The sequence below is a fragment of the Panthera pardus genome, unplaced genomic scaffold (assembly GCF_024362965.1).
Source record: "Panthera pardus isolate Hobbes unplaced genomic scaffold, ASM2436296v1 HiC_scaffold_20, whole genome shotgun sequence".
NCBI lineage: Eukaryota > Metazoa > Chordata > Mammalia > Carnivora > Felidae > Panthera > Panthera pardus.
The window spans coordinates 63,283,113-63,298,499 of NW_026526766.1; the positions used below are offsets into that span (position 1 = coordinate 63,283,113).

General features: G+C 40.0%; 1 protein-coding gene across 1 annotated transcript in view; it reads right to left on the reverse strand.

The window, feature by feature from the left end:
• GRIN3A (glutamate ionotropic receptor NMDA type subunit 3A) overlaps nucleotides 1-15,387 on the reverse strand; it is a 172,550-nt gene that overhangs the window by 92,909 nt on the left and 64,254 nt on the right. The window contains exon 3 of the mRNA XM_019454312.2: nucleotides 7,654-8,701. Within this exon, the coding sequence (XP_019309857.2) occupies nucleotides 7,654-8,701 (1,048 nt within the window). The remainder of the gene's footprint in view (nucleotides 1-7,653; nucleotides 8,702-15,387) is intronic.

A 15,387-nucleotide genomic window follows, 5' to 3' on the forward strand; every position in this document is an offset into this window, starting at 1 on the left:
CAAGCAGAAATTTACCACATCAAATATTCAGTCTTCCAATTCAGTAATATGGCAGTTTGCTTATTAATTTAAAATTTATTAAAACAACCTTACTGAGATACATACAATTCACATACCATACAATTCACCCATTTAGAGTGTATAATTGGATAGGTTTTAGTATGTGCAAGATAGGTGCAACCATCAGCACGTTCTATTTTTTATCCAAACCATGTTGTGTTTTGTACATTAGAAAGTGTTTTAATGCAATTCTCACAGAGAACACTTCCCTGATCTATTATGGGTTTCTGCTGCCAGAGTGAATGGGATGTGTCTCTTATGTTTTCTAGCTGGAAGTACATGGAACCCGTGGGAAGTGCAGCTCTTCTCAGACTATAGCGTTCTCAGAATTTTCTTCTTTTAAGAGGTTTTCTCTCTAGAAGGACCGTCCCCTCTACCTATTTCTTGTCCTACTCTTGTCCCCCTTTTCCTGGCTTTCCAATCTCGTAGCTCATGACAGAGTAGTCACGACTGTGGTTCTCTCCCTCTGATCTTGGGGCTTCTCCACACACTGCCATGTCACCCTGAGGTGCTCTTCTCCTAATACCCTCTCTGGCTCCTTGTTAGCTCATTTACATCCTTCAGATCTCAGCCAGACTGGAGGCTGAGATTCCCCATTCAGATCAGGTCTCCTGTGAGGCTCTCAGATTCTATTGTATTTTATTTTGCAGTAACTTAACACGGTTTACATCACTAGCTGATTTATGTGCTCCCTTGATTGATGTCTTTCTTTCCCACTAAACTCCATGTTGCAAAGGCAGCGTCTGTTTTCTCGCTACTAAATTCCCAGCCACCTAGCCTGGTGCCTGGAACAGAAGTTACTGTTACTAGCTGAATTAGAGAAAGAACGAATGAATGGTTTGGTGTGGCTCAGTTTTCTTTCCCGTCGTCTCAAACTCCATTTTCAGTCTTGTTTGCCTTGGAGTTCTGGCATCCCTCCTTTGTTCAAGGCCAGCTTTTATTACATGAATTCATATGTTTTATTGGGCAGGCACATGCTGTTATATGAAGATCAATAAAGGTGGTTTTTATTATTTTGGGAAATGCTCATCATTTCCTACTAGGACTTCGAGAGTGTCCTTTACTTTAATATTTCTGGCTAAAGTTTGCTCTTGCCTTCACAGCAGGTCTATTTAATTATTAATATTTACTTGAATGTTCACCAGGCCAGGACTGTATTTCCTAAGCAGCACCATCATCTGCCTGTACAAAAATGACACTAGCCTCTTATTTCCTCTATGGAGCTGACTTTTTGTTTTTTTAAGACACACGGAGTTAAGGGGGCATTGTATGTGAGAAGCTGGAAAAGAGCTAGAAGGTCCATTAAAATCAGCAAATAGTTCATTTCAAATGTTTATGTATCCTTTCAACTGGGCCCATTCAACTCTATGAGGGGAGGCTTCATTTATTAGTGTGCTTTGTGATTTGTGAAGGGATTTTCTCATCTTGTCTCGTATCTCTGCAGATCGAATGTCAATGGCTGGAAGGTTCTAAGAACGTCTAATTCTGCACCTTAGATCATAGGCCCAGATGAAGACTTTGCTGGATAAAAATAATACTGTGGTTTCTATCCACCTGTCAATCATCTCAAAATGCTAAGAGGAAATAACTGGATGATGAGGCAATGGGTATTTGCTTCCATCTGTCTGCCTTACTCTATTTTCTGCATTGCCTATAATGAATAGTGCTAGTTTTATGTTGGAGAAATACCCATGTAAGCTCTATTAAATATATCACTCATAAATTCTAGCTTTCATGGTCCCATGCTTCAAGAGCCCACCCGCTTTGAAGCATGGAGCTTGCTTCCCAGAAGAGTTGGTGGGAGGCTGGGAGAAGCTACATATATTACTTTTAGTGTAAAATAAATTATTCTGGCAAAAACAGTTAAGTGAAGATAGAACCATCCTTTTGAATTTCATTTGCACAGCAGTTCAGTCCCTCTTCCTTGGGGTTAGCTATGGGAGCAACCAGCAACAAGATGATTTCTTCCCTCCAACCCCAGTCAGAAAAAAAAAGAAGTATTCTAACCTGCCCCGGCTACTGTAACACATAGTGAATCATAAACTGGTCTGTTCTGCCCAGCATTTTGCTTTTAATTTTACTTGATTCAAATAGTTCATTGAAGCCAGTGAATCTCAATTCTGAGATGGTGATAAAATATTCACGCTCTTAACAGTTTTATTAATTGTGATAAATGTATAGCCAGCATGTTAAACAATTATGACCACGAAGAAATATGGTGCCATTACATTCGCTCTAAGTTATCTAATATCATGGAAACAAATACTTATGTGGCCAGGGCTCAATTTACTGATGGGTTGTATATAAATACAGATCACAAATCTCACTTTTTAAGTCAATAGGTTTTCATCCAAACACTTTTATAAGTGGTGTTTGGATTCCAAGATGGACATTTTTTTGTTTAAAAAAAAAGATGTAGTCAAAATTTGGGGCGAGAAATAAAAACCACTTACAAAACACCACTATTATTATAATTTAAAACGTTATAATGCAAGGGAATGGTAAGAGGAAAAGGAAAGAAGAGATGGAACTTTGGGGAGTCCCTTTTTCAGATCTGGGGGCTTACACGGCCTCTAAGAGCTGAAGACATCTATTCCTAGGAGCATGTTTCTTCATAAGGTGCTTCTATAAGAGTCTGAGAGGTAGAATTCTCAAAGTGTTCAGGCACACAACTATAACAGGGAGGCATGGGGAGATTATCCTGAGGTAACTAAAGAAGAGTTGGAGAAGGAAAAGAGCATTCATGTGGAGGCACACTGAAATCTGTCTGAGGTGAATTAACTGAGCCAGAAGATTGCAACTGGGATGAAAATGGCAGCAAGGTATAATGTGGGCTGTCTTAACATCTAGCAAATGAGGAGCACAAAAGGAGATGAAAAGAAGTAAGATAGTGAGTTGGGGGTGGAAGAATCTTCAGAGGGTGACCAATACACCATACAGCAGACACACAAATGTCCCAAGAAAACTCAGACTTCTTTGTAAATGACATGTTTTCACTTATCTGAACTAAAAGTCACTTCTATGTGACTTTTATGTAGATGACATGTTTTCACTTATCTGAACTAAAATGCCACCAAGTGAATTGGAAAAGTGAAAATGGAGTCTGGAAAAATACCAGGAAAAAGCAAACCATATAAACCCAGTTTCATCAGACATAAAACACACCCACGCACACACTAATAATTCTCACGGTTTGGACTGGGTGCTGGTCGGCCCTTGTCCTCTCTGGTAACACTAGCAAGAAGCTAGACATGGCAGGTAGGATAATATCAATCTTCACCTCAAAAAAGTAAAAATTCAAGCTACAGAAAGAGGGGTCTGTGTGACTTCATTACAGGGCACCTTATCTCCTTATTTTCTACCTTGTCTCTCCTCAAATCCTCTTCTCTAACAGCTTGGGACTCCTTTATGCCTGTTGCTTTCCTTCAAAGAGCAATTTTTCTCCTTACCACCTTCCCCCTTGGGAATCTCTACTCTCTTAGGCTTTAATACACAGGATCACCTTCTGGCCAGGAGTCCCACCAGCTTTCAATCTCACTCCTGAACTCGGGCTTCCAAATGCCTGCTGCATGTTGCCTGAATGTCCAAAACAGATTTTAAAATGCCACGTATGAAACTGAACTGATCACTGTATTTTCTAGTCCACGACTTGCCTTTTCTGCTTCCTCGAATGGTACTGCCATGTCAGACACTCAGACCTGCAACTTTGAAGGAGACTCTGTTGCCTCTCACACTCAGTTAACTGTCAAGTCCTACTGACTTGATCACCACCATATTTCTTGTATCTGTCTTCTATCAGTGACTATAGCTACAACTTCAACTCTATTCATTGTCTTTCTCTTCTAATCTTATTTACATGCTGCTGCCAGAGCAACCATCCTCCTAAATGGATACTGTTCCACTCTACTATTCTATTGTTCAAGAACGTCAGTGAATGGGGAGCCTGGGTGGCTCGTTCGGTTGAGCGTCCGACTTTGGCTCAGGTCATGATCTCACAGCTTGGGAGTTAGAGCCCTACGTTGGGCTCTGAGATTTGCTTCAGATTATGTCTCTCTTTCTCTGCCCCTCCCCTGCTTGCTCACTGTCTCTCTCTCTCTCAAATATAAATAAACATTAAAAAAAAAATTTTTTTTTTAAATGTCAGTAGATCTCTACTGTCAGGTGAAGTTCACCTGTCTTAGCTTGATGTGATGTCAGAGATCTTCTGTTATCTCAAGTGAACTTAATTTTTATTATTATTTTTTAATGTTTATTTTATTCTGAGGGGGGAAGGGCAGAAAGAGATAGGGGCAGAGGATCCGAAGTGGGCTCCACACTGACAGCAATGAGCCCGATGCAGGCAGGGCTTGAACTCATAAACCGTGAGATCACTACCTGAGCCGAAGTTGGATGCTCAACCGACTGAGCCACTCAGGCGCCACTGAACTTAACTTTTAGACAAGGACTTCACCTCCTTTGTTTCGTGGAACATATGCTATGGCTAAATTGAACTCCTCAGTATATCCTGATTGTGCCTTGTACTTTCCACCTCAAAGTAGTTCATTCTGTTGCTTTGCTTGGAATGACCATTCCTATGTCCTTGGCACCATACATGTCCAACTTCCAAGTGTTTTTCAAGAATAAGCACACATTTTTATCTTGTTAATTAAGCTTTCCTTTGGTATACTAAAGTGGAAGGTGATCACCCTTTCCTTGAACTTTGACAGTACTTCATGTTTTTAAACTTCAGCATGTTTACAACTTTCTAAGTTGTTTTCTCCTATACCGGTCTTATTTACTTCTGAATTTCTTGACATCATTTAGTACAAGAAAAAGATAAGTCCCCTAAAGAGCTTAGCATTGGTAGGACGAAAAGTGCCCGTGAGTAACTGCAATACACTTAAGAATGAATGCTGATGACTGAAAGGGCATGAAAATGATTTTAATCATCTCTCTCTGTGGGAGGGTGAAGACATTCTATCATTTGCATAATACCACATATCTGGATGAAAACTAAACAATTCTGTCACTAATGTCATTCGCCCAAAGTCCAGAATGTCAAGTACTGCTTAGTTAAATAACCTGGGTATCTTCATGTGACCAAAACCTATAAATGAGAGACTTTGCAACATAGAAACAACACTAGGGAAGAAACACATATTACTGGGGGGAACTTTCGTGGAAATTCATTTATTATCTCAAATTGAAAGCATTTTAGATTTAGGCTTGTCTCACTGCATTAAGAACTTACTAGCTATAACACAAAGTCGGCTTTGTCTAGTTCTGCTCACTTTGTCTTGGGGGTGGGGTTAGATTTATAAAAACTTCACCTTTTATTCTGGTGGAGTTGGGGATGGAATGAGTGTCTCTTTTTGCTTAAAGAAATTGTTTTACTGACGTGTACAGTTTATCTTCGTGTTTTTTTATTTAATCCCCTAAAATAATCACTGCTTCAGGCTTCTCGCACACAGGATCCATGACTTCATTCTGATAATCCTTGGTTTTGATTAATGAAACTTTAGTCAGTATTGTCTTCACCTTTTTACGTTAGATAATGGTCTGGAATCTTCATGACAGCCATATATTAGTTTGTTTTTTGTACTAGATTGGATTGAATGGTTCCCACTCTGAGTTTGTAATTTAAGCATCACATTGGCAAGATTCATGTAAAAAATCTAGGTAAGCCTCTAACAAGACAATGAATCTTTGGGAGATCTACAGGTCTAGTCAGGCAAAGAATAAACAGAGGCTGCTAATACCACTGCAAAGCACAAATGCTGAAGCATCATGAAAATCTCTCTTAAGGGTGACACATTTACTTATGCTACAGACTTATTGGTGTTCACTAAATTCCAGCTCCTAACCTAAAACCCTGAGTGTGAATTAAAAGGCAATGCAGTTCCTTGCCTAATCAGTAAGCCATTGTTTGTTGAACCTTCTCATGAGGTTCATGTCACTTACCAGGAGGTTTGCAGTGTATGGGTCAAGTTTCTCATGTACATTTGTTTGCAGAACAGACCATATATCTTAGTACAAACCATTTATGAGAATTCTCTAAAGCTGCCACCAGCCCTCTGGGCCACTCCATCATTTAATAAAGACAGTTACAAATGTCTTATATGTTGGTGATCTATGAAATTAATTTTAAATGTTTAATGGAGGGGCGCCTGGGTGGCTCAGTCGCTTAAGCATCTGATTTGGCTCAGGTCATGATCTCACGGTTCATGAGTTCGAGCCCTGCGTTGGGCTCTGTGCTGACAGCTTATCCTGGAGCCTGCTTTGTTTTTTTTTGTTTTTTTAATTTCTCTCTGATTTTATTTTTTAAATATAATTTATTGTCAAATTGGTTTCCCTACAACACCCAGTGCTCATCCCAACAAGTGCCCTTCTCCCTGCCCACAGCCTGCTTTGGATTCTGTGTCTCCATCTCTCTCTGCCCCTGCCCCACTCACACTCCAACTCTCCCTCAAAAATAAATAAAACACTAAAAAAACTAAAAAAAAATAGATGTTTAATATAAATTTATAGTAAAGGTTCAATACCTTGAGACTTGGTGTGAAAGGAGTATCTGAAAAGGCATGAGTATTTCCCAACTTGAAATGCTCAGCTGAGCTCAAGTTGTTTTAAATACAGTGTATCCCAGGAACGCCCACTGAATTACAACTTTCTCTAATCTCTCCTAGGTGGGTCGTGCACATTGGAACACTCTTGTCCTGGATCTGAATTCCGTTCCCTGTCAGGACTGTAGTGCTCCCTTGGGTCTTACTCCAATTTCCTTCAACCCTGACAACCACCTCCTCACTACGAGTCAGGTTGGACTAGGTTCTCCATACTCCTAGTCACTGGAAGGGGTCCTGTTTTAATCCAGAGAGAACACAAATATGGCTCTCCTTGAGTATCACCACTGCTTTACCTATTTGCCCGAACTCCATCCATCTCCTCCCTTCAACCCTTAGGGTCAGGTAGATATCTAGGATATCAAAGGCAGCCTAGAATAGATATACTTCTTTGAATGTCCTTGGACATTATAATGTGACTGTTGGCATCATCCCCTCAGCCAAGGTGGCCAGCTGTACAGCTTTCCGTATTGTGTAAAGACACCCTGTTCATAACTAATCTTGCCACTTCAGTTAGTTTAGTACTCCTTATTCTATGCCCATTGATTTCTGTCGTGTCTGACTAAATGTTAATTAATTTTAACTCTCTTTGATTCTAACTTTTCTTTACAATTTAAAACACAGAGCCTACTATTTATTTTCATTAATTCCCAAGAGAAGTAATAAATCAGTTTTTGCAGTCTGCGTTGGGTAAAAATACTTTGTAAGTCTATTCTTTGATGGACATTCTGTCAGATGCACAAATAACACAAGAGAAACTTACTAATAGACGCTCTTACAAAAAGACCTTCTCTAGCACAAACACCCCAGAACCCCCTCACTTTTTTTGTCTCATTCAGTAAAACAATAAAATATTTAATTTAGTTCTTGGTCTCTATAGATGGCTGAGAGAATATTCTTGTGTTAGATGAAAGAACACAGACATACCACAGCTTAAGACACAATATATGGAGTTATAATGGGTGATAAAGAAAGCTAGAGTAAAAAGGAGTATTACCTTAGGATCGTGTATTCCAGAAAGCTCTTCATAGATCTTCTCGCCTACCATGACAGCAGCCAAGTTCGCCGTGTATGTAGAGAGGCAAAACATACAGAAAATGGCCCAAAGGTTCATTAGAAACCTGCCAGTCCAGCATTTGGGGGGTTTGATGGCTGCTGTTCTACCAAACAAGAGGGCATAACAGACATTCAAGGCTGAAGAGAAGGAGAAGACTTTACTTCTATTTCGCCCCTTGGGAGTCATACCAAAGGGGCTCTTCCATTCATACAGAGTGAGGAAGATGGCAGTGATGTGCAGAGCCACAAAAATCCCCAGCCACATTGTCCAGTGGAGTGGCCACATGAAGGCTCCAATGGGAGCCGCTGTGTCTCGGGTCCTCACTAAGATGCCCAAGCTGGTGGAAAAGAAAGGGCTAGTAAAATCGATCACCTGGCTTCGTGCAGTATTGATGCTGAAGGAAGTGACTGCCAGGTGGGCTGACCCACTCAGAAGATCACCCACCAGCCCAGTCCAGTGCCCATTTTTCCAGGCTCCATACTTGCCATCCCCAACAATATAGAGGTCAAAGTCAAAGTTCATGTCTTCCGCTAGCTTTTCCAGCAGATCAATGCAATATCCATAGCAGCACTTCTTGAATTTGATGGGCACTGTATCATTACTGCTATGGAGGCTGCTAAAAAGGCCGTCCAATACAGAAGAGTCATTAGTCAAGGGGTTTAGACAGAGTTGGCCAGCAGGACACAAGCCTTCATCATCTACCTCCCGCGTGAAGACAAATGGATGCTCGATCAGGGTAACCACTCTCAGGTGTAGTTTACTTGGATGTTGGAAGTGGGTTTTGTGCCTCTGGGCCTGCTCTGGCCATATTCCATAGTCCATGACAATCTTCCCCCCTTGCCATCTGCCCAGGCGGGTCCACATTGGCTTTCCCATGGGGTCATGTTGCAGATTCCAGATGAAAAAGTTGTTTTCTGAGCTGATGATAGTGGAACCTTTTACTCTGATGGAACCACTGAGGCCTCTGAAAGTGGTGTTAGCTAGAAACCTGGCAGAGAGGAGCAAAGGCAAAAAGTAAGGAAGAGAGGTGAGGCCAAAGACAGGAAACAGTGCTCATCTTTGCTTCCCTATCTTAATAAAAAGAAACTCTAAATTTTTTAAAGGCATTGCCTGTAACTTCTTCTGGAATTAATAAATTGGACTCCTTCTAAGAAAAGAGTCCTATTTCACTGAGCAAATGAGATCTCACCCTCAGGTTCTAACATCTGGGTTAGGTGCTTGGCTCTTGGTCTTACTCCAGATACCTTTATTCTCAGTTAAGGGATGTGTTAATTGTTTCCCGTTGTAAACTGTTTATTCTATATTCTTACAACTTTCTAAGCTATGGAGGTTCTCAGCATCTTTAACATGTTTCATTTCTACTCTTCACTATATTCTGTTGCAATGAAATCAGCTCACCAAATTTTTTTTGGTGCAGGGAATGAGTTTTAATAAGTATGCTTATACTTTTATAATTACTTAAAAACTGCATCCGTAATTCCAGAAAACAGCCAAATTATACTTTCAATACTTCTCTTTTCAGAGTGGAACACATTTGTCCCCATGAGGCCAGTCAAAGCAGCAGGCATGTTGGATATCATCCATGGAACAAAGTGAAAGATGATAAATAGACTTGCAGATCTCAGGATAGCCTCAGGCTGCCCTCCCTCTAAGTCATTAGAGAAAAACAATTGGCTCTGGCTCTGGAGAGAGCTTCTCTGCCCAAGTCAAAGAAAGGAAAATTACCAAGTGAATGATATCCTGATTCCTAACCCTGAAACCAGACACTGTCAAGTATGTTCTGATATGGGCAAGACAGGAAAATGCTTGGTCACAGTCTGGGAAGATAAGGCACTACAAGGTAACATACAAGCTTGGGCACTTTTGTACTCTTAATTATGGCCTGTGACAGAAGAAAAGCCTAGACTTTAACGTCAGACACATAATCTCTGTTTGAATTTTGGTCCAGCCACCTTCTAGCATTGTCCTTGGAGACCAATTTACTAAACTCTTAAGATTCAGTTTTGTCTTCAGCAAAATGGGGAAAATAGTACTTCCTCCACTACAAGAGTTGGAAATAATGCATGTAAAATATATACCACACCTTTTTACACAAGGCGAATGTTTTGGATAGGGTAGCTATTATTTAATGTCATTCAAGTTTTTTCAATCAAGGCTGTCCCCAGGTCACTTTTCCCTATCATCTAATAGGATTTCTCTTGTTGGAGACACAAAGTACTGCATTATGAGAAACTCATAGAGGTTACCCAAGACCTATGTTAAACTAAAAGGAATTACAATGAAACGTGGAATATAACATAGAGGTTTTTTTGAGGAATCAGAGGATACAAGTCTAGGTTCTCGGCAAAACACATTCATCCATTACCTGCCACCAGCATTACTCAGTAATTGACAAATGCAAACACAAGTAGTAAGAAGTTATGCTGCCACAGAAGGGGCATAGAAAAATCAGAAAGTGTGAAGAATGTACTAATTTTCATTAGAGATAAAAATGTAAATCACATTTTGAGATTGCTACTATCACTAAATGCAATGAAACTGCTCATTTTGGTAGGCTGCATGTAATGGTTAATTATTCATGTTAGCACTCCCCGGTGGGACTCTACCAGTTAGAATAAATTCTGTTTTGCAACAAGTAATGAAGTCTCAGTTATCTTAGATTTTAAAATGGTTTTATGTTTCTTCAGAGAAGTAGGAACCAAATCATTAAAATATACAAATCAATCAATCGATAATTACCTAGGTACTATAAAGGGTGACTACAATTGTGTTTTTAATGAGCAATCTACTATTAGCTGTGTTCACACACACACACACACACACACACACACGTGCACACACACACATACATGCTGACAGCCTAGGGAACAAAATGGTTTGTAGTAAATAGGTTAATTTCATCTGGTCAATTTGTTGATCAGGAAAGTAAATCTGGAGTTGTAGGAGACGCCCTTTACTATTTTAAGAATATCTGGGGCTTAATGAGTATAGATTTTTAGCTGGATGGACCCTTGAAGGACTGCCACTGAAAAAATACATACTTAAATCATCTCCGAAAAGAAATCTTTCAGAGATTATGTAACTCTCATTGCAGTAAAAAGTATGTTTCATCAATATGTTAAGTCACATTCAATATGGCCGTAACTGAAGGGCAATGCTCAGTTGTCTCCGAGGCATTCATTTCTCACAGAAAGACTAATCAATCTGCATCTAAATGTCTTCAATTTTCCCAGGCCAGAAAACCCAGTGCCTGCTTCATTATGCAACTGACACCAAGAAATTGGGTCTCAGAGAATCCCCATTTACAGATCATCTGTCTATTTTATTTCCGTTTAATGGAGAAGGCAAATTAAAATAATCTCACTGATAGCTTTTAGTTATAGTCACCCTCACTATGTATTCTTTGTAATGTAATAAGAGTGTGTAGCAAAGTTTCAGTGCCTCCCTATACTAGTTAAAAAAATTAAAAGGGTGAAATCTTACTCTTGCTTAAATCAGTTTCTATCGTGTTCCTTTTTATTCTGCCCTACATTCTTCTTGGATGAACAAGAAAAAGAAAAACCGGGAATAACTTTATTGGCAAGAGAAACTGATAAAAGCACTGTTCTTAACATTAGAGTTACAGAGATGAAAGGCACACTCATTCTCAAGGACCTTAAAGTCTACCAATGGGGAGAAAGAAAGGCAAACAGGCAATGCTCAACCAGTATAATGAGTGTCATGTTAGAGGTAAATCTGGGTGCCATTGGAACAGAGAGCAAAGGCACTTGCACATTCTACTGCAGAGATGATAGGAAATCTTAGGGGAGGAGGTGCCAGAGTTGAGTCTGTAAGAAAGAATAGTTAGCCAGGAAGAGAAGCTGGGGACTGATGCTATTCACTCAGGGAGATGTGTGTGCAAAAGCCACAGAGTGCAAGCTGCGTGATGATAAGTGGTGTGAAATAAGGCTGGAGATGAAGGTGGGAAATGAATTTCAAAAGGTCTGAGGTTATGATGAAGGTAATGGGGAGCCATTGCAGAGATTTTATCTGGGGAAGGGCATGACCATCAGATTTGATTTTAAAAAGTTTTTTTTTTTTTTTTTTCCCAGTCAGCTATATAGGCAATGATCTGTAAGAAGGAGGGGGCTGAGCACACTTTCATTATGTGGGAATAATGCTCCTTCCCTCTTTCTCTTGCTTCTCTCTCTGCTAGCTTCATAAGGGGCTTAAGGTGGCAAAAGCTAAGGTAATAGCAGTGTAAGTGGAGAAGAGATGGCAGAGGCAGGATATATATATTCTTCAAAAAGAAAAGTAGTGATTTTAAGGCACCAAATGTATAGCGTTGCATTTAGCACACAAACCACACCAAGAATGTGTGAAACTCAGTTTGATGGAAGGTCACATATATAAGTCCTGGAGTATTTAGCTGAATAGCAGCTCAGTGTAAGCCCATATAGCAATGTGGGTATTAAAAAAGAGAAATGTGATCTTAAATTCTTCCAACAGAAATTTAGAGCCTGAGTCACAGGGACCAATAATATCACCACACTCTGTGTTGATCACACTACTGCTCTAGCCTAGAAATGAATTCTAAATAAAACTTCCGGCTTCCAGAATGTTCTGAGGAAAGGTAGGGAGGTGGAAAATATAACAACGGGTAGAAGGCGGAACAATCTAATTAGAGACCAGGGTAGAAAAATATGAGAAAATAATGTAGGAAAAGCAGACTGCAACTAGACTGTAGAGGTTTTCCATGTCCATTTTATGAGATTGGATTTTATTTAATAGGAAAAGGGGACCCGTGAAGACTTCTGAGCAGAGTAATGGATATAACCAGAGGTCTGCATTGTTAATATTGATCTAGAGACAGGTACACTGTGCATATAGAAAGGAAGAGATGGTGACCAGGAGACCACTTAGAAGAATATTACAATAGCTTTGTCATGTATGGTAAGGGCTTGGATCTCACTCTGAGTAAGAACCTAGTTTAGCACCATGCCTTTCGTGTGGGCTGTTTAACAAAGCAGTCAGGTATCCATGTTTTTTTATCAGTACACCTCCCAAGACACCACTCTGCTTGAAAGAATGAAGCTCATTAGTGAATTTGCATTGAGGTAACTTATCACTTTAGTAAAAGCTCCCAATTATCTCACTAATTAAGAATATGTGTTGAGTTGTACAGGAACCCAGATAAAATGTGTACTTTGCAAATTATGTAAAAACTGTTTTTGAGACAGTTCACGGTGTAAGCAAGATCAGTGTCAACTACATTTAAGATACATTTTAGAAGGCACATTTGCACACAAGACTTGACATGCTAACTAAAGGATTTCTTATTCATGAAAACAAATGAACAAAGATACTAAAAACAACACCTCCCCCATTCACTCATGGATTCATCAACAGTACTATGTGCCAGGCACTGTGCTAGGTGCTAGGTAGGGAATATAGTAGTGAGCAAAACAGATGTAAATCTATGTAGCTTATAGTCTACTGAAAGAGACAGAGTAAATGTGATAAGTAGGTACTGTGTATGGGATATTAGAGCTGCTAAGGGCAAAGGAGGAAAAATAAAGCAGAGTAAGGAGAGAAGATGTGCCTGGGGCGGCCATAGTGGGGTGAAATTTTAAATGAGAGAGGCCAACAAAGGCCTCTCAGAGAAAGAAGTATTTGAGTAAAGAAGTAAAGAGTAAAGAAAGGGAAGGAGCTAACCGGGAGGAGGAGATCCGGGTAGAGCATTCCCTGTAGAGGGAGCACCAGGTGCAGCTTTCTTGAAGTGGGGTCGTATCTGATGTGTGAGGAACACAGAGGGGAGTGAGGGGGCATGAAAGTTTAAGACAAAGTCAGAGAAAATTTATGGGTAGTGAGAGCTGGGGAAAACACATGTTGTAGGTCACTGTAAAGACTTTGTTTCTTCTCTGCATGAGACGGAAAGCCAGTGGTGGGTTTTGAGCTGAGAAGCAATTTGACATGACTTCCATTTTAACAGGATCACCACAGTGCTTTCTTGACAAAGAACTGAAAAAAGACAAGAGCAGCAGCAGAAGGACCAGTTAAGGAGCTGTTTCCAACACCCATACAAAAGGTGATGATGGCTTAGCTGGAGGTGGTAGCAGTAAAGGTGTGAAGAATTAGTCAGATTTTTGAAGGGAGGGGAAGGGATGACAGGATTTGCTGATGGCTCAGATATGGTTGCTAGGAAAAGGAGAGGAAAGGATGACACCAAAGTTTTTGCCCCAAACAAGTGGAGGCCTGGAGTTTCTGCTGAGAGAAAACTGTCAGGAGAACCAGGTTTGAGGTAGGTGAGAACCACCAGTTCAGTTTGCTTAGGTTAAGTTAGAGAAAACTTACAGAAATTGAAGTGTAGATGTCAGGTAGTTGGTTAGAGATGGTGTGGAGCTCAGGAATGAGGTGGGACTGGAGCTACAAAATTGGAAGCCTTCCCTCTGGACACGATATTTTTGCAGATGAGAAGTCCGAGGAGTAAATCTGGGGCTCTCTAACACTCGAAGGTGGTGCCGTTGAGGAAGGACTAGCAAAGGGAACTGAGAAGTAACCAGAGAAATAAGAGAAGAGCAGGCTGTTTTGGGTGCTTGAAGCCAAGTAAAAAAGATGTTTCAAGGAGGGGCAGTGATCAAGTGTGTCAAATGCTTCTACATTCCTTAATAATAGAATGTTAACTGCAGTGTTTATCTAATTACATTATTCACGTACTATTTTTACTTTTTAAAAAGTTGTTCTAAAATTTACCGAAGTTAAAGAAAAATCTCTCACCAAAAATAATGTCATGTTCTTATAGATTTTAAGATCTGCTGCCCCCTGACTTCTCATTCATAGCATGTAGTTTTACCAGTAATATGTTTTTATATTTATCATAAATCTGGATCTTTTCTTGCTTTTGAACTAGTCCTGGAATAACCCCATTGTTTCCAGTCTTCATTTTCACCCCATAGGAACCAAACCATTGTTTAAATACATCTTCCTCCTCCTGTGTCTTCTTCCTTGGCCCAGTTGTTTATAGGTCATATGTTTATTTCTACTTTGATCTTTTCTTCACTCAACTTACCTTTGTATATCTACTGCCCTCCTTTGTTTTGTATTTCTTTTTTAAATTAAAAAAAAGTTTATTTATTTTTGAAGGAGAGAGAGACAGAGTGTGAGTGGAGGGGGGGTGGGGGGGAAGAGAGAGGGAGACCCAGAATCTGAAGCAGGCTCCAGGCTCTGAGCTGTCAGCACAGAGCCTGACGTGGGGCTCGAACTCAGACTGCGAGATCGTGACCTGAGCTGAAGTTGGATGCTTAACCGATTGAGCCACCCAGGCACCCCTGTTTTTTATTTCTTTTTAAATTGTCCTCTTATCTTTGTTCCTCCCCCACCATTGCCACCTTCCATTAATCTTATTTGTACATAAGGAAATCTATTTTGCTCTGTAGAGCCATAAAATTTATTTTTCCCTTTGGGAACTTTCTTTGTATCATTAAAAAGATCTGTATCCTCATTCTTGTATGTCTTGAAAAATGAGCTGAATCTCTTTTTCCATGATCATCTCATCATATTTAATATTCCGCCCCTGAGGAATGAGAGATTTGTTCATCCTCCACAAAGCTTCATAACATTTTTTAGCCTGTGAGAACTTCATTTTGACTTTTTGCCTTTGCCTGTATTACTGTTGGTGATATTCTCTCCAACTTC